The sequence below is a fragment of the Delphinus delphis genome, chromosome 13 (assembly GCF_949987515.2).
Source record: "Delphinus delphis chromosome 13, mDelDel1.2, whole genome shotgun sequence".
Classification (NCBI taxonomy): domain Eukaryota; kingdom Metazoa; phylum Chordata; class Mammalia; order Artiodactyla; family Delphinidae; genus Delphinus; species Delphinus delphis.
In genome coordinates this window covers 23,870,718-23,896,748 of record NC_082695.1, presented here as the reverse complement: position 1 = coordinate 23,896,748, position 26,031 = coordinate 23,870,718, and the positions used below count along the sequence as shown (strand labels likewise).

The 26,031-nt window shown below is 50.4% G+C and overlaps 2 protein-coding genes across 15 annotated transcripts in view; one reads left to right on the top strand and one right to left on the bottom strand.

The window, feature by feature from the left end:
* Window positions 1–1,598, top strand: part of PISD (phosphatidylserine decarboxylase) — a 36,959-nt gene extending 35,361 nt beyond the window's left edge. For all 5 annotated transcript variants that reach the window (XM_060028401.2, XM_060028405.2, XM_060028402.2 and 2 more), the window contains one exon: window positions 468–1,598. In XM_060028401.2, coding sequence (XP_059884384.1) covers window positions 468–692 — 225 coding nt within the window. In that variant the 3' untranslated portion in view covers window positions 693–1,598. The remainder of the gene's footprint in view (window positions 1–467) is intronic.
* Window positions 1,599–1,700: 102 nt separating this feature from the next.
* SFI1 (SFI1 centrin binding protein) overlaps window positions 1,701–26,031 on the bottom strand; it is an 84,524-nt gene continuing 60,193 nt past the window's right edge. For 6 of the 10 annotated variants that reach the window (XM_060028389.2, XM_060028390.2, XM_060028388.2 and 3 more), the window contains 18 exons: window positions 25,741–25,871; window positions 14,029–14,110; window positions 13,533–13,711; window positions 12,769–12,844; window positions 12,170–12,265; window positions 11,681–11,757; window positions 10,747–10,849; window positions 9,431–9,527; window positions 6,809–6,969; window positions 6,304–6,378; window positions 5,674–5,748; window positions 5,406–5,582; window positions 5,070–5,332; window positions 4,344–4,448; window positions 4,029–4,242; window positions 2,549–2,886; window positions 1,965–2,076; window positions 1,701–1,891 (listed from right to left, as the gene is read on the bottom strand). In XM_060028389.2, the coding sequence (XP_059884372.1) occupies window positions 1,787–1,891; window positions 1,965–2,076; window positions 2,549–2,886; window positions 4,029–4,242; window positions 4,344–4,448; window positions 5,070–5,332; window positions 5,406–5,582; window positions 5,674–5,748; window positions 6,304–6,378; window positions 6,809–6,969; window positions 9,431–9,527; window positions 10,747–10,849; window positions 11,681–11,757; window positions 12,170–12,265; window positions 12,769–12,844; window positions 13,533–13,711; window positions 14,029–14,110; window positions 25,741–25,871 (2,466 nt within the window). In that variant the 3' untranslated portion in view covers window positions 1,701–1,786. The remainder of the gene's footprint in view (window positions 1,892–1,964; window positions 2,077–2,548; window positions 2,887–4,028; window positions 4,243–4,343; window positions 4,449–5,069; window positions 5,333–5,405; window positions 5,583–5,673; window positions 5,749–6,303; window positions 6,379–6,808; window positions 6,970–9,430; window positions 9,528–10,746; window positions 10,850–11,680; window positions 11,758–12,169; window positions 12,266–12,768; window positions 12,845–13,532; window positions 13,712–14,028; window positions 14,111–25,740; window positions 25,872–26,031) is intronic. The other 4 variants (XM_060028391.2, XM_060028392.2, XM_060028393.2 and 1 more) reach the window with 4 other exon arrangements.

Below are 26,031 nucleotides of genomic sequence, written 5' to 3'. Positions count from 1 at the left end.
TGTGCAGAGCAGCTGCCCTGAGGAGGGGCTGGGCCCTGAGCTCCTGCTCTGCTTATCCCCCACCCACCCCTGTCTCGAGGTGGCTGGTGAGGGAGGGAATTAACTTCCCTTCCTGGCACTTTGCTTCTGCAGAAACCCAAGGGGAACTTGGGTGGGGCATGCTGATGGAGGCCAAGTGTGTGAGGGGTGCCAGTACCCATGCCCGCGGGGCTTCCCCTCTTGGTGTCAGTTTGCCCCTCAGCCCCCCGGGTGCTGGTGTTGTGGCACCGTTCGTACTAGTGAACAGTTGGGGGTCTGAATCCTCCATTTCCCTCCAGTTCAGAGCTGGTCAGGGGCTATCAGGTTAGGCCTAGTCCATGGCCTGAGCTGCTGTCCGGACCTCCCTTTCTGAGCAGGGTGGGGGACAGGTTCGGGACGGCAGCAGAGGTGTGTTCAAGGTCCACGTGCTCTGCCTCCGCCTCCCACAGGACCTGCACACAAACAGCCCACGGTACAGCAAGGGCTCCTACAATGACTTCAGCTTCGTGACGCACATGAACAAGGAGGGCATCCCCATGCGCAAGGGCGAGCACCTGGGCGAGTTCAACCTGGGCTCCACCATTGTGCTCATCTTCGAGGCCCCCAAGGACTTCAACTTCAAGCTGAAAGCGGGACAGAAAATCCGATTCGGGGAGGCTCTGGGCTCTCTCTAGAGCCTCTTTCATGGCCACAGCTGCTGAGGGGTCTTTTCCACAGAAATGTGAGGGTCTTTTCAAGGGGAACCTCTGAGGCTATCTAGGGAGGGGACCATCGGGTCTGACCAGGCAGGACCTGGGTGACTTCTGTTCCAGGGTGCAGACAAGGTTGTCAGAGCCCCTCTCATGTCCTAGACCTACATCTTCCCCCTACCCACCTGAAGAGAAAGTGCAGGCCAGGACGATTGATCCCCTCTTGGAGATTTTCTAACGTGTTGTATAAACTGGAGATTCTACATGTCCTGGCTGAGCATTCAGTTGTTCTGATTTCCGTTTTAAGATAAGTGGTAGTTAAAGTACCTTCTTGCTGCTCCTCCTATCACTGCTTTTTGGCCTCCCTTGCATGGGGCGAGGTGCCTCCTGGCACTGACTGTGGGTCCCAGACCAGGGCCTTTAATGCAACTGCTCCCAACCTGCTTGTTGGGAAAAGCTGTCTTCTCTCTTTGCACTTATGGCTGAATGCATCACCTCCGACTCTGCCATCAACTTCCGAGGGTGCTCACTAATGGTTCAGGGCGTTGCAGGCCCTGCTGAGTGACCTTCTGGAGCTGGCAGGTCCTCTTTCCAGTAGGCAGGACCCATCACCAAACCCCCTCAGTGGTGTCCAAAGCAAAAGGGGCAGGCAGCTAGCTGGTGGTGGCCCAGCTGGGGCCAGGGGAGAGCTTGGGTCTCCTCCCTGTAATCCAGACCTACAGAAAAGTTGCTGCTATTGATCAGGGGCTTATGTTGGAGGCAAAGGAACCTTGGTGGTGTATTTGATGTGTGGGGGAGGGGAGAATGTCAGTGCCTAGAAAACCCGTCCCCAGGCAACAGGTACGCAGTCCTTGGGGAGCCACTGATTGTGGGGACAGGGCCAGATTCCATGTTTCCTGGGGATGCTGTGAATTTCTCCTGCAGGAGAAGCCATTTGAACTTTTTCAACTGTATCAGTAGCACAGTATTTTTGTATGAAAAGTGGGAGACTTCTGAACAGTAATTCATTTAATTGCAACATTTTGAAATAAAAAAACTCGCTGCAGTTTTGCATTCTGTTCCTGGACGTGGGGTGGTGACTAGCACAGAGCCTGCCGCAGGGCATGGATGCGGGCGATACAGGTGCGGATGGGCTGGCGCTGGGCCTGCAACTTGGAGGCCAGCTGCTGGATCTGCGCTTCCACCTGGGGAGGTTGAGGGGGCAGGCTAAGAGGAAGCCCCGCCTGGGAGCCTTCCGGGGGCTGCCCAAGGTCTCACCTCCTGCAGTTCTTCCTGAACCTGCTGCTCTGCTTCCTGGTCCTCGGGCCTGGGCTCCTCCTGGCTCAGCTCCAGCCACTGCCGCAGGCTGCTCGCTTGCCGTTGGCAGGACCTGAGGGAGTAACGCACCTGCTGCCTGGCTTGGCCCCAGGCAGAGGCCCAGCACACTTCTGGTGTGGGTGGAGGGAGAAGGGCTCCTGTTCCACCATCACGCAGAAACGCCCTCTGTCCTCTTCCCTGTGCAGAGCTGGCCGTGTGGGACCTGCCCGCTTCCCTCTGATTAAGGTTGCTGCTCACACTGAGGGTCCCAGGCCTGGCCGTGGGGTACGTGGGCTGTGGACCCAGACAAAGCAGGGCGGCTCACTGCATCATCCCGTGTCAGTCACACTCGCCCGGTACACCACCGGCTTCCACAAGACACAGGTGTAAAGTTTTGCTCAGCTTTTCCTGAAGGTAAGGCCAACCTGGGCCTTCCTGAGCAGGACGGAAGGGGAGAGGTGCCGCCTGCATGCAGGGGCCATCACTGGGCAGACAACTCCCCCTGTTCCCCATGGATGGGTGCCACGCGGGTTTCTGGATCTCACCTGAGATTCTGCTTCGTGGTCTGGTAGTCCTGCAGTTGCTGCTGGATGCCCTCAAGCTCGGCCTCCAGGTCCATGTGGCCAGTGGCAATAGGAGAATAAGCTTGATCTTGACCATCCTCCTGTCTGGGCCCGGGCTGAACCCAGGGATTCCAGGTGCCGGGAGTGACCTGAGCACTTGAGGCACTGACAGGCCCCAGGTACACACCTGCAGTGTCAGAGCCAGGCCCAGGCCTAGTGCCTGTGAAGTCCCCAGGAAGGAGCAGACGGGGGTTGGGGACACTGGCCAGGGATGAAGGGGCCTGGGACTTAAGCCCAGGTATCGTCGGCTGGGCTGATGCCTGTAAAAGAAGGATGAACACTGAGCAGGGAAGTGGGAGAAAGGTGGGGAGCTGGGGCTCCCCACACCTGCACCTGCTGCGGCCAGCTCACCTGGTCCTGCCCCTTCATTCAGCACCTGACACCAATAGATAGTCCCACGACCACCCAAGCAGCTGTTTCCAGCCTTACTGACCTTTCACACCCACTCCTGCAATGACCGTGCATTTCAGTGGCAACTGTTCTTTTCCAACCACAGCTACAACCCTCCTCCCTTCCCTCCTGGTGACAATGTCCTCTGGTGGGAATGGACACTCTCCCATCCCCCACCCTCTCCCCACCCCTACTTAGGTCGCAGCTCTTCAGGCACCAGCGCCTTGGGGGGCCCAAGCCCAATGCACACTCGTGCTTCCTCACCTCCTTGCCCGAACTCCTTGACTCCTACGTCACAGGCCCCAGAGTCTCGGCCCCACTCCTCCCCATGACCCCATCAGTTCTTTACCTTCAACCTGTGCTGCGAATTGTTAACTTTGATCTCCAGCCCTGATTGTTCCTGAAGGCCAGGCTGAATCTGTTGCGTTATCTCAAATCTGACAGGTTCAAGACACACTTGTGATGCTTCAGCTGCTGGGTTCCCACCCTCCGTCTTCCCTCTCACAGTAAAGAATGCATCACTCCCTGAGCTTTTCAGGCCGGAAACCCAGGAGCCATCCGCAATTCCTTCTTTCCCTCTTATCAGACTCATCAGAGCAAGCCCTACATAGTCTGCCTCCCACGACATCCACAGCCACCGCCCCCCAGTCCCAGCCACCAGCACCCTTTGCTGGACCTGAGCACAGCCGCCAACCATCCTCCACAACTTCCTGTTCTTAAAGTCCAGACTTATCACCAGGGCCTGTATGACCCTTCATGATCCACAGTCTCTTCATTCGTCTGCATGCTGGGGTTTCTTTTGTCTCCACCACCATGTAAGTGTCACGAGCAGGGATGGGCCTCGGGGGCTGTTCCCTGCTGTGCCCCTAGGATGCTGGCCCCTGCACAGGCCTCCCTGCATCTTCCTGAAGCAATGAGTACTGCTGTGGCTACAGCACCAAGCGCACAAAGGAGAGCACTGGCACGAAGACCAGACCAAAGAACAGGACCCCAGGTAACCAGGGGGACTTACCCAGGTGTGTGCTTCCGCCCCACGCAGCATGAAGGAAGAAGGGGGCAACAGCTCCAGGCCTGTACTCGCTGTGGGCGGCGGCTTCAGGCCAGGGGCGCTTGGCAGGGGGCTGCTTGGGTCCAGTGCTGTCTGGGCCTTTGCCAGGAAGGGTGTTGTCAGCGCAAGGCCTATTGGCTGGACCTCGCCTAGGCCATGCTCCCACAGTGCCTCAGGCCTGAGCAGAGGGAAGACAGGAGCTGGTCAGGCGCGGTACCCTCCCGAGGACGACAGAAGGGGGGCCACTGGCCCTAAAGTCCCCAGAATCACACCACCTACCCCTGCGCCCCGAGGGTGCCACACCCCAGGGGCGTCTGGCTCTCAATGGGCTCCAGCAGGAAGCTTGGGCGTCGCGGTTGCTTTCTTGCCCAGCGGGCAGCATTCCTGGGAAGAAACACAGGCTGTTCCTCCAGGCTGCCCAGGGGCTGCTTGGAGCCTGAGACCTCTGTGGGGCGGGGTAATCCAGTCCGACCCCTTCCATCTTACAGGGAGACTGAAGAGAGAAGGAAAGGCTCCGCCCCAGGCATCCTACTGAACTTCTAGTAATTCCAGTGAGCCTGCTGGCGACGGGTGCTCCACCCATGCTGTCTCACTTGACCCAGGCAACCAGGCTGGAGCAGGCTCAGAGATGGGGCCCTTGTCAGCTACAGCAGCACAGCATGTGGGGATGGGGTGGGGCCAGGTCACAAAAAAGTGGGGTTTCCAAGAGGGTACCTGTTTCCTGGCTGTCACGGGAGACGTGGGGAGACTACCAGGTCTTGCGGGGGAGGGGGGCTGCCCAACGGCCCATTCCTTTGCTAAGGAACCGTACATTCTCTCCCACGCTCGGGAGGAACAGAGGCTGTGGTCCCTTTGGTTAGGGCCGAAGAATGGGGGCACAGGATCCTGTACAGAGGGTTCCGAGTGGCTCGGCCATGACCCTCAGGGCCCAGTGTCATTCCTGTACCATCCAAGCTTTGCCGCAGGTGGAAGCGAGGAGGAAGAGGTGAGGGAAGGGCTACTCACAGCTCCAGGAGTTGGGTGTCCCCAGCGGCGGATGGTAGGCTGTCCAGAGCTCCCCGAAGCCCACGAGGAGCTGTTGTCCTCTTGGTCTCCAGGGAGGCATCGCCAGCCCCAGCAGCAAGGTGGCTGGGAAGGGGACCCTCAAACGTCACTCTCCTGCTGCACACAGTGGACGTAGGGGGCTGAGGCTCCCTGCCCAGGCCCAGCGCCTTCTTCTTCCAGAGCGTGGCACAGCGACGGACCACGCAGTGGAGACTGTGGGCCGCCTGCAACCAGCCTCTGGTCAGGTCGTGCTGTGCCTACCCACTCCCCACAGAAGGGTGGGGGACCCCGGCCCACCTGCACCTGCTGCTGGGCATGCAGCTGCTGCCGGAATGCCTTCATGCCCGCTGCAAAGCACAGGAGGCGCGTGACGCCCTCCCGGAGGAGCTGCTGGTGGTAGGCCTGCACTGCCCGCTCCTGCCGCGCCTTCTTTCTCCTCATCTCCAGCACGAAGCCCAGCCACGCAGCCCACACCTACAGGGAGAGGAGGAGGTGAGGCCCAGCCCTCCTGTTCAGGCTCCCTCCACCGGGGCACGGTCCGCTCCTGGGACAGGGAGCCCATTACCTTCGCCTGTAGTGAGAAGGCCCAGAACCACAGGGCCCGCGCTGTGTCCTGCTGCTCCCGCCTCCTGTCCGCCAGCTACGGGCCAGAAAGGAAATGTCTCCTTAGGGAGGCCACCCTGACCCCATGGCCCTGGTCACTCTCCGACCCTCTCTAGTCAGGCCTGCCCTGAGGTGGGGGGGGGGGGGGTGGTCAAGGAAGCTCTTTTGGGAAGAACAAAGGCCAGGAGCTCTGGGGTCGGGAGCAGTGAGGCAGTGCGCCAGGCTCCAGTGAGAAAAGCTAGGACTGCTTGCACTGCGGGCCCGAGGGTGAGGGACCTGGCCCACGAAAGGCCAATAAGCAGGACGCAGCCCCACTGGGTGTTTTATCAAGGCCTTGGCAAAGACCTAAAATGCATTTCCTATTCATTTCTGGATATTACCCTGACAAGTTTTCAACATGACACTAGAAACATGGCCCTGAAGTGACTTGGCTTTAAACAGATTCCAAGTGAAGGAAGCTGGTGGTGCCAGGAGGTGGCTGGGGGTGAGGGAACCCTGGGAAGTGGGTGGTATGAGAAATGATGAGCTAGAGGCAGGCTCAGGAGGCAGCGGGAGGAGGGGGAGCGAGAAGGGGCTTCTCCACGGCTCCCACCTGCTGTCTCCACTGGTGGAAGCAGGTCCGACTGAGTGTCTGGGCCAGGAGTCGGGCAGCCTGTCTCTGCAGAAGCTGGGGAGAGCGTGCGCACAGGGGGCTGTGTGCCCAGTGCAGCCAGGTGCCCACACCTGGAGCCCCTGTGGGCGGTGCAGGCTCCAGGCCCAAGTGAACCATCCTCCCACCACCAGGAGTCATCCTGGTTGAAGCCAAGGGCCTCCTGCCCCAGACAGGGGTGCCCAGATGCCTCAGTAGGTCACCCAGCTCTGACAGGCATGGTTCACACTGAACCAAGTTCTTTGCTGAGCCATCTTCCACCCGGAAGGCCGGCTTCCCCAGCCTTCACTGAACACCCAGAAGGGCAGCCTTGTGCCCGCAGGACTCCAAGCATCCACAACAGAAGCAGTAAGTGCTTCTGGAAAGACCTTTCCTCCTCGCGATGCGGTCTCCTGGCCCAGACAGCCCCGCCGCACAGGGGAACTCGGGGGGTTGCCGTCTGCCTCACCCTCTTCCTGATGCAGCTCAGATGGTGCACCTTCCACCGGGCCACGGCCTGCAGCAGCAGCTGCCGGCGGTAATGCTGCGCGACCCTCTCCATCTGGACCCTCTGCTGGGCTGCGCTCCAGCTGCGGTCCCTCCAGCGCCGAAACCATATCCTGAGACAGCCTAAGGCGGGTCGGAGTCAGTTTGCTCTTTTGGAGGAAGTATCAATATATGGACGACTATGCAATGGTGAAAGTTTAGAGGGTGGAGAAGGCTGTGTGGGGACAGAACTAGGGTGTCAGCCCACACTCGGTGAGACACCACGTGTGGTCGGTAGCCACCCTGGGAGGAGAGCTCCGGCCACCCACCTTCAGTGACTATGCACTCCCTGACTGGAACCAGATATGCTGCTTACCACTGGGCCCTCCAAGGACCCCCCGCCCCCAGCCATAATCCTGTGCACAGCGACCACAGGTGTGCCAGGGCCCCAGCGGAACTGCCCACAAGATGCTGCTGGGCACATGAACGAGAAGACCCTGGGTCTGAGGGAGTGGGAGGCAGTGGCCCCATTTTCCAGAGAGGAAAACGAGGCTCAGAGGCCCAGGCAGCCTGAGACAGGCTGGGGAGAAGCAAGGTGTCTGCTGGCCGTGTCCTGCCCGGGCTCCACAGGCAGGCAGGGGCCACACCCTGCACTGCATCTGTGTCACCAGATTCTCTCTTGAGGGAGCGAGCACTCTCTTCTGATTTTTTTCCTCTTCTTCAGCCCCAAGAGAAGTTTCTTTTAGAGAAAACAGAAGAGAGCTGACCCCAAGGCACAGAGGCCAAGATGGGGTTGTCCTCCAGGACCTGCCGGAGGTGGGCAGGGAAAGCCACGTTCACAAGCTTGGAGGCGTTAGCACTAAGTGCTGAAATTTCCCAGGTCCTGCTTTATGCAGGGATATCTTAGCCTCACTGGACCCTCGTGATCAACTCCAGAGGCAGGTACTATCATCCCCATCCACAGACGGAGACACCAAGGCTGAGAGGAGGCCGTGCCCGAGGTCGTATAGCCAGCAGGCGGCCCTGCCTGCACCTCTCAAGCACCGATCAGCGTGAGTGTCCACGACTCTGTCCTCCTGCACCACCTAGCCCAGCCCCGGACCGCTAAGGTGTGCCTGAGACTCAGAGGCCTTAATTAAGCCAAGACATGGTCCCACAGGTACTGACTGCACATCTGCTGTGTGCTGACAACACAGTGTCTTCTCACATGGTCTCCCCGGTCCTCTGTACCAGCCCTAATGGACACAGCGAGCCCAGGGCCAGCCACGTGCTGCCACCCCGTCTAAGGAAAGCTGCCGCCTGCAGGCCAGCAGAGGGAAGAAGCTTTAGCTGTGTCCTGTGCCTATCACCTCCCCACCGTGGCCGCCTGACCCAAACTGGAAGGCCCATGCAGCGCCGGTGCCAAAACTCTGGTCCAAGCAGAGGCCAGGGACGGGCTGAGCCCCTCGGCATCTTTCCTGGGAATGACTAGAAACACAGCCCTGGTTTCCGGGGCAAGGGGCAGCCTGAGGACACAGAGAAGCATGCTGAGGGCGGACCAGGTGCGGGATTCTGGACCCCAGGATTCCATTCAGGGGGAAGCAGGATCTGTGTTCATCAACACAAGAAAATAGTCAGAACCAAACCTAAGTGGATTGTCCTGGAACAAATGCTATTAAGCCAATTTAACAACGTGGTCCGTTTTCTCTCTGGTCTGATTTAAACCATTTCCATTTGTTTTCTCATTTATTCTAATAGGAGCTGCCTCTTTAGAGCATCAGACTCTCCGCAGCAGAGCCAAGGGCCTCTGTTTCCACGCGTCTCTTGAACAGAGGCTCCATCTGGACCGTTTCCCAGGCTGTTTGTATGGCAGGTCACGGGACTACCTGGTGCCAACCAGGCAAGTCCCTGCTCCCTAAACGGGCAAGGAAGCGGACTCTGACACGACGGGGCTCACTTGACAAGCAGCCGCCGCCTTCCCATCAAAGCGCCCCACCCCGGCAACCCCTAAGTCCCCCGTTCCAGCTCCGTGTCTGCATTTCTCTGTAGGTCTCAAGCCTTGGCCTTTCATTTTAATATAAACTGGTTGGCAATCAGTTGGGAAGAGAAAGTGAAGATGTACTGGACTGAATAGTTACTCCCTACCAAGTTCACGTCCATCCTGGAACCTCAGAGCTGATGTTATTTGGGCAGAGGGTCGGTGCAGTGCAGTAACTGACAGCTAAAGTGGGCTGGGGCTGGGCCCTTAATCCCGTACGACTGGTGTCCTTCTAAGGAGAGACACAGATACACAGGGAAGACAGCCATGTGACAACAGGGCCGAGGCTGGAGTGACCTGTCTACAACCTGAGGAACAGCAAGGATTGCCGGGAGCCACCAGAAGTTGGACAAGGCAGGAAAAGGGGCCTCCCCTAGAGCCTTCGGAGGGAGCACAGCCCTGCCGACACCCGAGTTTGGACTCAGAGAACAATTTTCTGTTGTTTTAAAGTCTGTGGTCCTTGGTTACCTCAGCAACAGGAAGCTAATACACATGAGAAAGAGACAAGAGACTGAGGGGAAGCACCTTGGGAGAATAAAGAAAGCTGTGTCCTTCACAGGCCTCTCCTCAGCTTCCGGGCCCACTTACCCCTATTCAGCGCCACCTGGGCGTCCCTGACAGCCTGGCCCTCCTGCTGTCGGTAGTATATCTGCACTGACACTGCCTCCCGCCACGCGATCAGGACCTATGGGCAGAAGAAGAATAGAGGGGTGATCACGGCATGTCCCGACTCCCCGGGGTCACCCCAGCTCTGCAGGCAGCTCCTCGTGGAATGAGGCCAGGTGTACGGCACTCACACACGTTCCAGAAAGCGCCCGCCGTCCGCGCAGATGGCGGGCAACCATGCCCAGCACCCTCGCTGGAAGCCCTGTATCTCAGGCGACGGGACCAGAGGAGCTAAACTTCATACCATGTCACGAAGAAGTCAAGTCCTCACGTGGGCTTTCATTCTACTATTTGTTAAATGGAAGCCTTACGTTTCAGGCACTTTCACATATGAGGTACATACGAAATCACAGTAGCAGAACACAGTAGCAGAACCAGAACACAGTAGCAGAACACAAATCACACGCCTGCTCCCCAAACAGTCACGAACTGAATCCCCCCACAAAGGCCTCCTCCCTTCTGAGCCCTGAAGCCAAGCAGAGTCCTGACCCTCCTTCCAGGGGGAGGGGAAACACATGCTGGCCTCGGAGCATTCCTGAGAGCAGACTGCACCCTGACCATGTGTAATTAACACTCATCTGTGGAGGCTCCAAAGCTGTCAGCACCAGTCCCGGCCTGCCAGTGCGGGGCTCCCAGCGAAGTGCTTTCTTCTAAAACACCCCAGAGTCCAGGGACCACCTCTGTCATGTCATTTGAGTCTCCTGTCTAGTGACACGTCTTCTTCTCATAGCCATGTCCCTCCCCCAGCACGTGGGCCCAGGCCACACCAAGTGGCATTTTGGGGGCCACTTCCCAGCAACAATGACCAATGATCTCACATTCCTGGATGCTCTACAGAAAGCCCGCACAGTCACGAATCCCGCAAGGCCGATGAGCAGGATGGGGGAAAGGGGGCACCCAAGCATCCTATGCCCACACAAAGGGACAGAGGTGTGGTGACTTACACGATTTGTCCCAGCGGAAAATTCCATGTGTGTGGGAAATACTGGTTCTGGTAAGAGCTGGTTCATACTCACTACATGCCATGCTTTTGTTTTAACGGATATTGGTCCATACTTCAGTACAATAAACGAATGAAGAAACCCACCTGCGGGCACAGCTGTGTGTGGTGGAGAAGGGAGCCATCTCGTTTTCTAGGCTCCTCATTCAGCTCAAACCTCCACAGCCACCCCCCACGCCACCCCTCACAGGAACACGGCCCCCACCCCCTGGCGACCAGCTGGCTTGCCAGGGCTCACCTTGGAGCACAGGGTCCTTCTGTAGTGAGCTGCTGCTCGAGAGGCTTTCTTTGCTTCGTCCGCTTGGGCCACGGCATTCTCTCTCCAGCGACGTAATGCACCCCTGTGGTACATGGGGGGACAGGGTGATATGGATGTGAACAGTGCGAGGCTCTTCAGCCTGGTCCTGAATTGAGGTCTCCCTGTGCCCAAGTGTATCTGTCGCGCTGACAGCCACGTTTACGTTGACTCCACACCCTGCACACGGCTGAGCTGCTCTGTGCAGGTGCCATGGGAGCACCACAGGCACTGCAGTCTCGTGCATTCACGCACCACGGGGAACGCTAAGCCGTTTCCAGGTGACGATGACACAGGTGATGCATCCATGATAAGAGAGGTGGAGACGGGGAAAATGGAGGAAGGGCACGGGCAGCCTGGAACAGCATGTGCTGAACAAACACAGAGGCAGGAAAAGAAAGAGCGGAAATGAGGGAGGGAGTAGTTTAGAGATTGGCTCAGCAGGAGCTGCGGGACAGGCTTCGGAGGCCGTGGAGCCGAGGGGTATAAGTGAGTCCACGGGTGTGAGAGACACAGATGGTCCCAGAGGCTGGGACAAAGGCCTGGAGAGCCGGGGGTGGGGGGACTGACTGGGAGCTGAGAGGAGGTGAAAAGGCGAATCCTGCAGGTCTGAACTGGGCAGGGAGAGGCGCTCAGACGAGCAAGACACGCAGGAGATGGCTCAGCTGCTTCCCAGAGGCCCTGCTCTGCACACAGTGTGGGTGCAAGACATGAGGGGCCCAGGAAACAGTGCTTGCTGTGGAAAAGCCAAAGCCACGCTCTGAGCAGCACGAGGCAGCCAGGCCCCATCGCCTGGCCCTCGTCAGGGCCCCCAACCCACCCGGGTCTGCAGTCTGTTCCCTGTTCCTCAGGTTGGGCTGGGGCCATGTTGACTCACCGCAGCAGCCGCCTCTCGTGCCGGCTCTCCCTGGCTGCCACCTCCTGAAGGACGCTCCGCACCCGGCTCTGGTAAACCTGCAGACGACCAGGAGGACTGGAGGCTACCCCAGGCCCACACCACTCCCCACTCTCAGGCAGCCGCAGAGGTACAGGGGCTGTGATGCCCAGAGCGCTTACCACAGAGGGCGGGGAGCGGGCAGGAGCCCACCCAACAACAGGGAGATGACTTGCTAAGCTCTCACCTGGTGAGTCCAACCACTGGACCCCTGACAAGGAGTCCCCCTGGTGGTAAGGCTGGTACCCTGGGCAAGGATGGGAGAACTTAGCTCTGCAGTTTAAGACCCACTGGCCAGGGCACTTGCCCTGAGTCTTGTGGAATTATTACTCTGTTTTGGGAGGGGCAGGAAGAACAAGGAAGGGAAACAAAGCCTCCAGAATCCCCCTCCCTACCAGGCAAGGAGATTTGGAGGAAAGCAGCATCTCCTACCCCCCAGGTCTGCAGCGCCCTGTACAGCAAGGTGTGCTGGCGATGCAGGTCGGCTCGCATCAGCTTCTGCTGCTCGGCACTGTGCAGGGCCAGGCGCTGCGGACACAGGAGACAGCTGGCTGCTGTGGGCCCAGGGCCAAGGAGGGCTCGGACGTGCCTCCGTTTCACACTTCGTTTGGGGGAGCTTGGGTAAGGTGCTTATTAACCTCCGAGCCCCAGCATCTGCCTCTATAAACGTGCTCCTCTTAGGGGTTTGTGAGGCTCACAGGGAGCAAGTGCCTGGCTGCGGGTAAACGCTGACCAATTTCAGCTTTAACATTTTTCATCCTGAAGAGGATGCCTGTGACCAGTTAGATCAGGAACTTTAAATTCAGAGCGTTACGGAAGAACAGCCTGGCAGCTAACAGAACATGGAACTGTGAGCCAATCATCTCATGAAACCAGGTTAGCACTGCACCTGCACCCTGGCCTCCTCCCCACACTCAGAAGCAGGTGGTTTCCGAGGGACCGTGGAGGAGACCGTATGTTCGCCCTGAGCCTGACACATGGCTCCACCTGCCCATAACCCCACGCGGGCCGCACCTGTGCCAAAGCCTCACCTCCCTCCACCTGCTCCAGGCCCAACACAGGAGCTGTGCCGCGTGGAACCGTGCAGCCCGTGCCCTGCCCGTCCTCCTGTGGGGAGACAGTCAGTGCTCAACCCAGGTCCTCCAAAGGCCCTCTCGAGGGGTACTCCTTCGCAGCCCCTGGCCCCTGCTCAGTGGTTCTTCAACATGGACGGGAACCAAGACCCTTTCAGAAGAGCTGCCAAAGGATTTAGGTTCTCCACCCAGAAAAGCACACATAAAATCAAATTTTTGTGGACAACTTCACAGGGCTCTGTATTCGTGTGGTAATAGGTAACTGAAGAGGTTAAATGTGGCCAGAGTTTGAGAGGTGAGAGACCCTCAGAGCATGAAGTAGATCTAGAGAGGAACCAAGGCAGGATGACGCCTGCAGGGAACACAGGGGCACCTGCCCTGGCCCCTAACCACATGGCGAGGTAAAAACTGCCACGACCTGCCCCTGGGCACGGTTGCTTCGAATGGGCCCCAATCAGTGAGCAGGATGTAGCTGATGGACAGGACCTAAGATCCACAGGCACATCTGACCAGCCGAGTTCCTGAGTCCAGAGATCCATGTGGTGCCCCAGGAGCCTCTCCCTACAGCCCTGGTCTTGCTTAGACTGTTTCAAGTTGAATTTCCAGAACTTAAGACCAGAGTCTACGCTAACACGACCCCTCAGACTGATGCTCAGTGCTGCTACTACAGTCAAAGCTGCCCTGACCTGGGAAGGGCTTCAAAGGCAGAAGCAGCCACTCACTCTGTTCTGAGCCCTCGGGCACTCTCTCTCCAGACACAGAAAGCCTTCCTGAGCCACCTGAGGCGGTGGTGGGCACAGGCCACTGCTTGTCGCTGCCGCTCCAGGCGATGTGCTACTGCTTGCTGGCACCACATGGACCAGGACCTCCGCAGAAACTGCCGCTCTGCGTGGAGTATGGCCTGCGGCAGGGAGAGATCAGAATGGGTCAAGTAGGAGGCGACACAGAAGCCAGGGAGTCTGCAGGCCACAAAGGATGACCAAGGCAGAAGAACTGGATGTGCAGGAGCTGCTCTGGCCCAGAAGCCATCTGTAAACTCCACTGACAAAGGAAACAGATGCCCAGACCCTGCTCCTGCCTCATGAGTCCTGGTCACAGGCAGGTCGCCCTTCAGGGTGGGTCTGGGTCTGGATAGCGTCCTAGGAGGGGAGGCAGTGAGTGCAAAGGCTTGAAGCACGTCCTCCCGGTCCCAGTACCTCCTAGGGGAGAACCACTTACCATTCTCTCTGCCAAGCGGTGTTCTCGATGCTGAGATACCTTCTGACACCAAAGTGCAAACAACCGCTTCTCTAACATCACCCTAAAAGAACCCAAATGAATAAGAGTAAACAACTCCAAAAGAATGAGAAGTTCCAAATAATTGGATTTTTTCTTTTATACGCTTCCATTAAGAGCGAAATAAGCCTAGGTGGGGAGGAAGGAAAGCATACAATAGACAAAAACCCCACAAATGATCCAACACATTCCACATTATTTCTGGCCTCACCCAGATGGTACAAAAAAGACTCAGACTTTGAGACCCTATTTCTTCATCCACCCCACGCTGAATCACCAATGGTGCTCAACGCTCACAGTGAAAGTCTTTCCAGTCCATGCTGAGCAGCCAGGCTGCTGCTATACAAATTCTTGGGGGAAGTAGTTAAAAAAACAGATGCCAGGGCTTTCCTGGTGGCGCAGTGGTTGAGAGTCCGCCTGCCGATGCAGGGGACACGGGTTCGTGCCCCGGTCCGGGAGGATCCCACATGCCGTGGAGCGGCTGGGCCCATGAGCCATGGCCACTGGGCCTGCGCGTCCGGAGCCTGTGCTTCGCAACAGGAGAGGCCACAACGGTGAGGGGCCCGCGTACCGCAAACAAAACAAAACAAAAAAAACAGATGCCAGACCCCCAAAGCTGAGCTGGGCCCTAGGAAATGGAATTTTAAACAAGTATTCCAGGTGAGGTGAAGAGAGAGACAGGTTTGTCACCTTTGCCTACTTGCACACCATAATGACATCAAAACCTGCAAAAGCAGCACTGGGATGACTGGTCAACAGCCTGCAGGGGATGTGTCTCGGCAAAGCCATCAGGACTGACACTGTGGGACAGAAGAAGACGGCTCCCCTGGCATTTAACCCATCAGACACACCACTCAAAACACTTCCAACCACGACACAGCAACTGGTCCTAGGCCTGCCCTCCAGCCATGTGTATTACAAAATGGGACAAGCTATATGAAGCACCTGCTTCCAGGCACTGGGCAATAGGCAATGCACACGTGATACTTAAGAGATGGGAAACATGCAAGGTTAGCCCCTTGGCTGCCCAGGCCCTCTACTGGGGGCAGTTTCTGGGCACTGGGGGCAGGGGAGGGAGTCCAAGGAGAGCACGACAGTCTCACTGAGCTGAGGCAGAGACTGGAGTTCGAGACCAGAGAGGAGGAACTGGGTGGACATGTGTGGCCTTCCCAGGCCTGGGCGGTAGTGACCCTACCCCACCCCCAGGCACGCTCATGGACACCTTGTGCCCTCCACAGATGAGGCTGCACAAGCAGACTCCATGAGCCCTAGCAGAGCAGCTGCTGCAGAGCTAAGAGATGAATGGAGATACCAGAGGTTGGACAGGGCTGGGAGAGGGAGTTCTGGCCTAGTCAGAGTGAAGAGACCTCCCTGGGAACCTCACTCAGAAAGCCTAGGCCCTAAGAATAAAAGTCATGCCCTAACCCTGAATACAAAATCAAAAAAGACCCACACAAAGAAAGAATAAAACCACACTGGACAGGATCAACAGGAACCACCAGAATAAACATGAACCATCACCTGCCAGAACAAAATGCAACACATTGAAAAGAAGCTGAAAATAATGACCCAAATGTTGGAATTGGCAAACACTTAAAAAGAGCTATTATATGTAAGTTTTGTATTTTAATGAAAAGATGAACAAACTTAGTTACCAGACAGGGACTCTCATAAGAGAAACAAACTACAAAAAAAGAACTAAATGGTTTGATGGTTCCTCAAAAAGTTAAACACAGAATTACCATATTGATCCAGTAATTCCACTCCTAGGTATATAGCCAAAGGATTAAAAGCAGGGACTCAAACAGGTGCTCACAGCAGCATTATTCACAATAGCCAAAAGGTGGAAACAACCTATCTATCAACCTGACCTATCTATCAACACATGGATGGAAAAACAAATTGTGGTATGTCCATACAATGGAATATTATTAAGCCATAAAAAGGAATGAAATTCTTACATGTGCTACAGTACAGATAAACCTTGAAAATGTCATGCTAAGTGGACTAAGTCAGGCACAAAATGACAAATATTTTATGGTTCCACTTACGTGAGGTACATAGAATAGGCATTGCAGAGACAGAAAGTAGGTTAGAGGTTACCTGGGCTGGGAGTAGATGAGAGTGAAAAGTTACTATTTAATGGGTACAGAGTTTCTGTTTAGGATGATGAAAAAGTTCTAAAAGTGGATAGTGGTGATGACTGTATAATATTGTGAATGTACTTAATGCCACTGAATTGTGTACTTGAAAATGGTTAAAATGGTAAGTTTTAAAAAAAATTATCTTAATGATTCAGAGTTTATTTCAGTGGACTATTAGAACTGAAAATAGATGCATATGTATATATACATGTTTTAATTTAAAAGTAAATGGAAAATAAAGCCAAACAAATTGAAGAGGAAAGATTTGAGGAGACTAATCAACTAAGCATCTTGAAAATGTAACTTCTCTTTGAACTAAGAAATATTATATCCTTTTGGCAAGTCTTTCCTTTCAGTATAATAATAGCTACTAAGACATATAACTTATTTATTTTAGGTCCAAGAGACATTCACGGATTAAGATTAAAAGATAAATTCTTTCCCATTCCTCTCTTCTCCACATTTTCCTTCCATTTTCTCAGCTTTTATTTTACTGTCTGCTGTGATGCTATGTGGATAACTCATTTTTTAAAAAAGAATTTATTTATTTTTGGCTGCATTGGGTCTCTGTTGTGCACACAGGCTTTCTCTAGTTGCGGCGAACGGGGGCTACTCTTTGTTGCGGTGCACGGGCTTCAGTAGTTGTGGCTTGCGGGCTCTAGAGCGCAGGCTCAGTAGTTGTGGCACACGGGCTTAGTTGCTCCGCGGCATGTGGGATCTTCCCAGACCAGGGCTCAAACCCGTGTCCCCTGCATTGGCAGGCAGATTCTTAACCACTGCGCCACCAAGGAAGCCCCCCACAACTCATTTTTGACTGAAATACTTCCAACTATCAAACGATACAGTAGACAAAAACACCAATTGACAAGACAATTAATTACCTTTACAGAAATCTTGCCACTTTATACTGAAATATTTAAAATCATGTTCTTCACACCAAAATGAAACTAATTTTATATTTTTAAAAAATTAATAATTACAATTCCTCTTTGGTTGTTTCTTTTGTGATTGTAATAAATACATAAAATACTGAGCAAACTTCACCTTTTAAAATATAAAATGGTAAGTTTTATGTTACATGTTTTACCACAATTTTAAAAATAAAAGGAAGCAAATGAAAATCCCAGAACTGATAAGTACCGTATCTGAAGTAGAAAAGTCACTGGATGGGCTACAAATTAGAAACTGCATAAGAAAGACCACTGAACTTGAAGACAGATCAAGAGAAAAGTATCCAATCCAAACACCAGAGAGAAAAAGGGAAGAAAAATATTGAACAGAGCCTCGGTGACCTGTGGGACAATATTAAGTGGTCTAACATAGTATAATTTGAGTCTCAGAAGGAGAGAAGAGCAGATATAGGGTAGATAAATTACATGAAGAAATAAAAGACTTCCCAAATTTGGTTGGAGTGGGGGTGGGGTGACACCTCTGATCCAAGCAGCTCAGTGAACCCCAAGCAGGACAAACATAAGAAAACTACACCTAAATACATCACACCCTAAATGCTGAAAACCAAAGATTGGTAAGAACATCTTAAAAGGAAAGGAAGAGAGACAGATTACATTCAGGGATACAATACAAATGACACGTGACTTTTCATCAGAAATAATGGAGGTGAGAAGACAACAGAACACTGTCTTAAAAACACTTGGACTGATTCACTTTGTTATAAAGCAGAAACTAACACACCATTGTAAAGCAATTATACTCCAATAAAGATGTTAAAAAAAAACAAAACAAAAAAACACTTGGAAGTGAGGGGATGGAGAAAACAACTCATTGTTCCGTAGCCAGGGAAAAGTCCTTTAAATATGAGACAGTGAAATGAGCATAAAACAAAAGCTGAGATGGTTCATCTCCAGCTAACCTGTACTCTATAAAAATGCCAAAGGAGGGCTTCCCTGGTGGCGCAGTCATTCAGAGTCTGCCTGCCAATGCAGGGGACACGGGTTCATGCCCCGGTCCGGGAAGATTCCACATGCTGCAGAGCGGCTGGGCCCGTGAGCCATGGCCGCTGAGCCTGTGCGTCTGGAGCCTGTGCTCCGCAACAGGAGAGGCCACAACAGTGAGAGGCCCATGTACCGCAAAAAAAAAAAAAAAAAAAGCCAAAGGATCTTCTTCAGGATGAAAGGAAATGATACAAATAAAACCCACAAATCTACAAAAAGAAACAAAGTACACCAGATATGTAAAATATGTGGGTAAATATAAAAGACTATATTTTTTCTTCTCCTTATTTTAAAAAAATAATTCTGATTGTTTAAAGCAAAAATAGTAACATTGTATTGGGTAAAAAGTATTGTAGACACAAAATATATGACAACAAATACCATCAAGATAAAGAGGAAAGGAATTTTACTATTTTTATGTTCTTACATTTAACATGAAGTAGTACAGTAGTGTTCTAAATAGGGCTTCCCTGGTGGCACAGTGGTTAAGAATCCGCCTGCCAATGCAGGGGACACATGTTCGAGCCCTGGTCCAGGAAGATCCCATATGCCGCGGAGCAACTAAGCCCGTGTGCCACAACTACTGAGCCTGTGCTCTAGAGCCTGTGAGCCACAATTACGGAGCCCACGTGGCACAACTACTGAAGCCCGCACACCTAGGAGAAGCCACCCCAATGAGAAGCCTGCATACTGCAACGAAGAGTAGCCCCCGCTTGCCACAACTAGAGAAAGCCCATGTGCAGCAACGAAGACCCAACACAGCCAAAAAAAAAAAGTATTCTAAATAGAGCTGTAATAAGTTAATGATGCATACTGTAATTCCTAGAACTACTTTAAAAAATACAAAAGGTAGACCCCGAAAAGCCAAAGCAATCCTGAGAAAAAAAGAACAAAGCTAGAGGTATCATACTCCCTGACTTCAAATTATATTACAAAGCTATATTAATCAAAACAACATGGCACTAGCAGGAAAAAAAAAAAAAAGACACACAGATTAATGGAACAGAATTGAGAGCTCAGAAATAAATCCACACATATACGGACAACTGATTTATGATAAAGAAGCAAAGAACATACAATGCAGAAAGGATAGTCTCTTCAAAAAATAGTGTTGAGGGCTTCCCTGGTGGCGCACTGGTTAAGAGTCCGCCTGCCGATGCAGGGGACACGGGTTCATGCCCGGGTCCGGGAAGATCCCACATGCTGCGGAGTGGCTGGGCCCGTGAACCATAGCCGCTGAGCCTGTGCTCCTCAACGGGAGAAGCCACAACAATGAAAGGCCCACATACGCAAAAAAAAACCAAAAACAAAATAGTGTTGAGAAAACTGGACAACCACATGTAAAAGAATAGAACTAGACCACTATTTTACAGCACACACAAAAATTAACTCAAAATGTATTATACACTTGAATGTATGACCTGAAACCATAAAAATCCTAGAAGAAAATACAGGCAGTACAACCTCTGACATTGGTCTTAGCAATATCTTTCTGGATACACCTCATTCAGGCAAAAGAAACAAAAGCAAAAATAAACAAATGGATTACGTCAAACTAAAAATCTAGGTAGAAAGAACAAAATAAAGAGCTTATATCAATTAAAGAAAGATAAACAAGAAAATTAGCAAAAGTTGGCTTTTTAAAAAAACAAATTCTTAGCAAGACTGATCAAGAAAAAAAGAGAAAACACACAAATTACCAAAATCAGGAATGAAAGTGGTGGTATCATTCCAGATTCTACAGACAATAAAAGGCACCTTTTTAAATTAAAAAAAGAAAAAAAAGAAAAAACAGAAACTCTAGGCCCAGATAATTTCACTAGGAAATTCCATCAAAAATTTAAAGAAATAATACCAACCTTAAAAAGCCTTTCAGAAAATAGAGGCAAAACATTACAAGAGAACTATAGACCAATATCCCTTGTGAAAGTATATGTAAAAAATTTTAACAAAACATTAACAGACCAAAATCAATATGTAAAACGGATAATACATCACGACCAAGTTGGGTTTGTCTCAGGAATACAAGGTTGATTTAACATTTGAAAACCAGGAAAACTATATGATCATCTCAGTAAATGTGGAAAGAGCATTTGGCAAAATTTATCCACCATTCATAATAAAAACAGTCAGAAAACTAAGAATAGAAGGGAACATTCTCAGTCTAATAAAGGGCATCTATAAAAAGCTAATGCCTCAACAGTGAAATACTAACTACTTTTGTTTTCCCCCTAAGATTGGGAAAAAGACAAGTATGTACCCTCTTATCACTTCTATTCAATACCTTATTGGAGATCTTAGCCAGTGCAATAAGAGGGGAAAAAAAGCATACAGACTGAGAAGTATAATTAAGTTACCTTTGTTTACACATGACATGGTTATTTATGCAGAAACCCTATGCAATTTTAAAAGGAAGGAAGGATGAACTAAAACTAGTAAGTGAATTTAGAAATTTAGAATGGTCATGGAACTCAAGGTATCGACTGTACTTCTATATATTAGGACAAACAATTAGAAAATGAATTTTAAAAGTAATTCCATTTACAACAGCATCAAAAAAATTAGATATTTCGGAATAAATTTAACAAAATATATACATAACTTCAATACAAAGTTACAAAACACTGCTGAGAAAAATTAAAGAAAACCTATATAAATGGAGGATGTACCAAGTTCTTTTTATGGGAAGTCTCAATATGGTTAAGATATCGAATCTCCCCTAAATTGATCTATACAGATTCAGTGTTATTCCAAACAAAATCCCAGGAAGAATAAACTGATTTCAAAACCTGCTATAAAGATACAGTAATCAAGATAGTATCTTAATGGCATAAGAATAAACACATTAAACACATAGATAAATGAAACAGAAAAGAAAGTCCAGAAATAGATACAAACATATATGGCCGGGTTTCCCCGGCGGCGCAGTGCTTGAGAGTCCGCCTGCCGATGCAGAGAACACGGGTTCGTGCCCCGGTCCGGGAAGATCCCACGTGCCGTGGAGCGGCTGGGCCCGTGAGCCATGGCCGTTGAGCCTGCGTGTCCGGAGCCTGTGCTCTGCAACGGGAGAGGCCACAACAGTGAGAGGCCCACATACCGCAAAAAAAAAAAAAAAAAAAAATGGCCAATTGATTTTCAACAATGGTGCCAAGGCAATTCAATGGGGGAATGCAAATCTCAAGAAATGGTGCTGGACTGCATGTTGCAACTAAGAGTCCGCAAGCCGCAACTAAGAAGTCCTCATGCCGCAACTAAGAAGTCCGCATGCTGCAACTAAGAAGTCCACATGCTGCAACTAAGAAGTACGCATGCCACAACAAAGATCCTGTGTGCCACAACTAAGACCTGGCACAGCATGCATGCATGAATGAATAAATAAATAAATATTTTAAAAAAAAAGAAATGGTGCTGGAAAAAACTGAAGAACAGAAAAAAAAAATCCTTGACTCCTACCTCATACCATATACAGAAAAAAATTCAAGATGACCACAGACCTAAATGTAAATGCTAAAACTAGAAAGCTTCTGGAGAAAATGTAGGAAGATATCTTTTGAGATCTTGGAGTAGGCAAATTATTTTAGAGAGAACCCCCAAATCGCTAATTATAAAAGAAAAAAACTGAGGAAATGGACTGTATTAAAAAATTTTTTAAACCACCATAATATAATTTTTCTACTTTTAATTTTTATTATTATTTTTAATTTCTTTTTTTTGGCTGCACTGTGCAGCATGTGGGATCTTAGTTCCCTGACCAGGGATTGAACCCGGGCCCCCTGCACTGGAAGCACAGAGTCTTAACCACTGGACCACCAGGAAAGTTCCCCTGGACTGTATCGAAATTAAACACTTCAACTCATCAAGAAAAAAAAATATATATATATATTAATTCATTTCAGTACATATATAACCACCTACTTTGCTCTCAATTAAAAAAAATACTGTTAAAAAATGGAAAAGCAAGCCACACACTGGAAGAAAATATTTTTAATACCTAGTCCAATAAAAGAAATAATACGAACCAGAATATATTTTTTAAAAACTTCTACAAATCAATAAGAATTTTAAAAAGACATATGACCCAATTTTTTAAAAAGCGAGGAAAAAGACTTGAACAGACACTTCACAAAAGATATAAAATGGTCAATGAGCACATGATAAAGGCTGAAAGAGTCAAAACCTGTCTGGTATTCAAAGAATGAAAATCAGTTCAGATTGAAAAGAAAGAACAAGTCTACCATTCATCAGTCACACAGAAAGCCAACTGCAAAGAAACACTGTTTCTCTCAACATCATGCAAGATGCCACAAGGACTCCCTCTTTGGGTTGTTATTGCTTCCTCACCAGTGATGCCCCAGACAAGCTTTGCTATGTCCATTCACTCCTGAGGATACTCATGACAGCTCTCCCTAGTGAGTCCCTCCTCAACTTGCCTCAGAAACAGCAATCAATCCAAAACAGATCCCTGTTTCTCTTAGAGTCTCCTCAGTTCCTTCAGTGGGAGCCCAAATATTACAAATTCCCTTCCCTCAGGTACAGCAGCAATCCAGAGTTCCTCTGGAATTCCCTCCTTCCTGGCAATCAATGTGACTTGGTCAAATTACAGAGGCTTCTGTTCCTGGCTCATTAGGCTTTAAAGAAATGCTGGACAATCATTAGTCATCAGGAAAATGAGACAGCACTCCACACCCACCGTAACGGCTAAGTTAAAAAGACTGTCAAAAACAAAGTTGGTGAGGATGTGGAGCAACCAGAATTCTCAGATTTGCTGGTGGGAGCATAAAATGATGCAACCACCTGTAAGATTAAGCATAAACCCACCCCTGATCCAGAAGTCTACTTCTTGGTATCTACCCAAGAGAAATGAAAACATATTCCACTAAAACAAATGTTCACGGCAGCCTTACGCATAATGGCCTCAAACTGGAAACAACTCCTCTGTTAAAATGGATCAAAATACTGTCTTAGATTGATACAATAGAATACTACTCGGCAAATAAAAAACAGCTACAGATACATGCTACAACCTGGCACAATCTCAAAAACATTACGCTGAACTTTAAAGACTTGCAGGCACAATAGAGTACGTACTGCATGATCCCACTGTACAAAGTTCAAAAACATGCAACATTAACCTAGAATGCCAGAAATCAGAACAGTGGTTATTTATGCAGGATAGGAACTGGCTGGAAAAGGGCTTGAAGGAGCTTCCTGGGGTGATGGAAATGTTCCGTATCTTGACTGGGGTGCTGATTATCCAGAGATGTAATTTGTAAAAACTCATCAATCTCTTTACTTAACATCTGTACCTTTCACTGTATGTAAATTTTAGCTCAACTAAAAAAAAAAAAGGCAAACCAGTCTTGTCTCATTCTCAGTATAATATTTCACTGGCAGGTTAATAAACTACCATTTTTATTCATAATTCGAGATTCCACCATAAATTCCATCCGTATTCCTAAAATATTTTTTTAACTACCCTAAGAATTATGGAAAGATAGAACATACACATTTATTTAGAACTTTGATTTGCTAAACTCCAAACCAAACCTATGGATATTAACTTACCCTAAGAGTCACAAATCAATTCTAGGGGTCAGGGGACAGTTAATATTTTATGCTGGGCACTCTGCTTGTATTTTACATGGATTATCCCACTTAGTTTTCATGACAACCCTGTGAGATAAGGACTATTATCAAATCATCTCCATTTTAAACTTGAGGAAACTGGGGCCCAGAGAGACTGAGTGACTTGTTCAGGGTCACAGAGCTGGCAAGCATGGAGCAAGGGTCGGAATTCGGGCAGGCCTGTCGGCTTCTAGGCCAGGTTCTCAGTTACTCTGCCTTCTTGTGAACCAGGACGGTGGGAACCTGAAAAACTAACTTTTCTAAAAAGATCTCACTAAACCCGAAAAAAATAACGCCTAGATCCTCTTCGCCATCCTTCAAGCCTCTGTGCTACTTCCTGCCTCTGATTCACCTTCCACTCTCTTGTCTCAAGTGATGGTTCTAAACTCACCCATGCCTGCCCCCCAGCAAAAGCCGTTTTAGGAGCTCCTCTTGGCTGCTTTGAAGGTACCCTCAATTTCTGGTCCCCACAACATGCCAAAATACAAAAAAGCAATAGAACCAAACATGACTCATTTGTAAAGAAAACGAAGGGGTGTCTATGTGTGTGTTTTCGTAGTGAAGCCATTTTTTGAATGAATCTTACACTAGACCTCAACACAGGAACTAAGGAAAGGCGCAGCTGCTCTCTGCAGGGCAGGGGGCAGAGGTAAGTGCTAGCCCACGTCAGCCACTTTTCCTTGTGGCTACCCCCTAGAAACATCTTGAACTTCGTGTAAGGAGCCCGGGGTTCTGGCTGATCCTCTCAAACCAGCATTCAGAGTCCTCCAAAGTCAAGTTCACTGCAACTTCTCCCAATGAATGTCCCTCCCCCTTGTTTCACTGTCCTAAGTTGATGCACACTGTCCTCAGGGCAAACTCCCAAACTGTCAATGTACTAGTTCCATGCACCTGCTCAAACACCTGTCCATCACCTACCTGTAGGAGCAGGCAGCCCCTCAGTCTGGCCCTCCTCATCCCGCCAGCCATCCTCACCCCCAGCTCACAGAGAGCCCCCCCAGGGCACTTCCCTCAGCACCAGCTCTGAGCTCTGGAAGAACTTGTGCTGACACCATTGAGGACACATGGGTCTATTCTCTTGAATTGTTCTTCAATTGTCCCTTGTATATCAGTCTCTCCTCCTCACCAAGATTTAAAGTTCCTACCCAGTCATCAAAAAGATATTCCTCTTGATCCAGTAGCAAGTACTTGGACTTTGGAATCAGGGAGACTGAATGTAAACCCTAGCTCTGCCACTTAATGGTTGTTACAAGGGTGAGTCATTTATCACTTTGAACCTGTTCTCTCAGGACTGCTGTGACAAGGAAATTATTAGTGAAGATGATGATGTCACAGGCAAATGAGCTTCTATATTTTCCTTTTTCCCATCACACCGCACCCACCACAGTGGCCAACAGTTAGTCATTAATAATCTCTTCATGAGATTCCACCAATAGGTAGCACGGACCTGGCTCTGGGCAAGTTTGCCCCTGTGAGAGCTAAAAGGATGGAGCTCTGCTCCTTGCCTGTTCTAATTTTGTTGACAACGATAATTTCAAGACTTCAAAAAGCCAGGTCTAGCCGAACAGGAACCAAGCGTTTCAGGGAAATCACGCTCAAGAAAGCCTGCCAAGGTGATGCGAGGTCCAACCACACTCTGATCCAGAAAGCTAATGGGCAGCTTTAATGCGGCTCACTGCGGCTTGTAACGAGGGAACGGGCATAAAACCAGGGCTGTTCTGAAAGCACTTGCTACACAGATAGACACAAGTTTTCCCAGGAGAAATACTGTCTTTTTCTGCTAGATGAGCTCGAAGAGCCCACATTATTGAAAATCAAGGAAGAACCAGGGTGTAGGGGACTGGCAGGCTAAGAAACAAAGCAAATGGCTATGTGGGTGGCAGAACTGAACCTGAGACACCTGGCCCAGGGCAGACAGGAGCCACATGGTGTACCTGTGAAAGCGTGCTGCTCTGGCATAGAGGACTCTCTCCTGCTGGTGCCACTGCCAGAGCCTTCTCCATGCCTGGAAGGCCCCAGGGAGGGCTCGCCGCTGAAAGTGACTGTCTGCTCTGGCCTGCAACAGCTAAAGTAGAACAATGAATGACCTTTATTTGTACTTTACATTAAAAAGAAAAAGACCTTTCAGGGTCACACTCTCGAGGAAGGGATGCTTCCTACACAAACATTTTTAAAAATGAAAATCATTATTTCTAATCTTTGCCAACATGACAGGTGAAAAATGA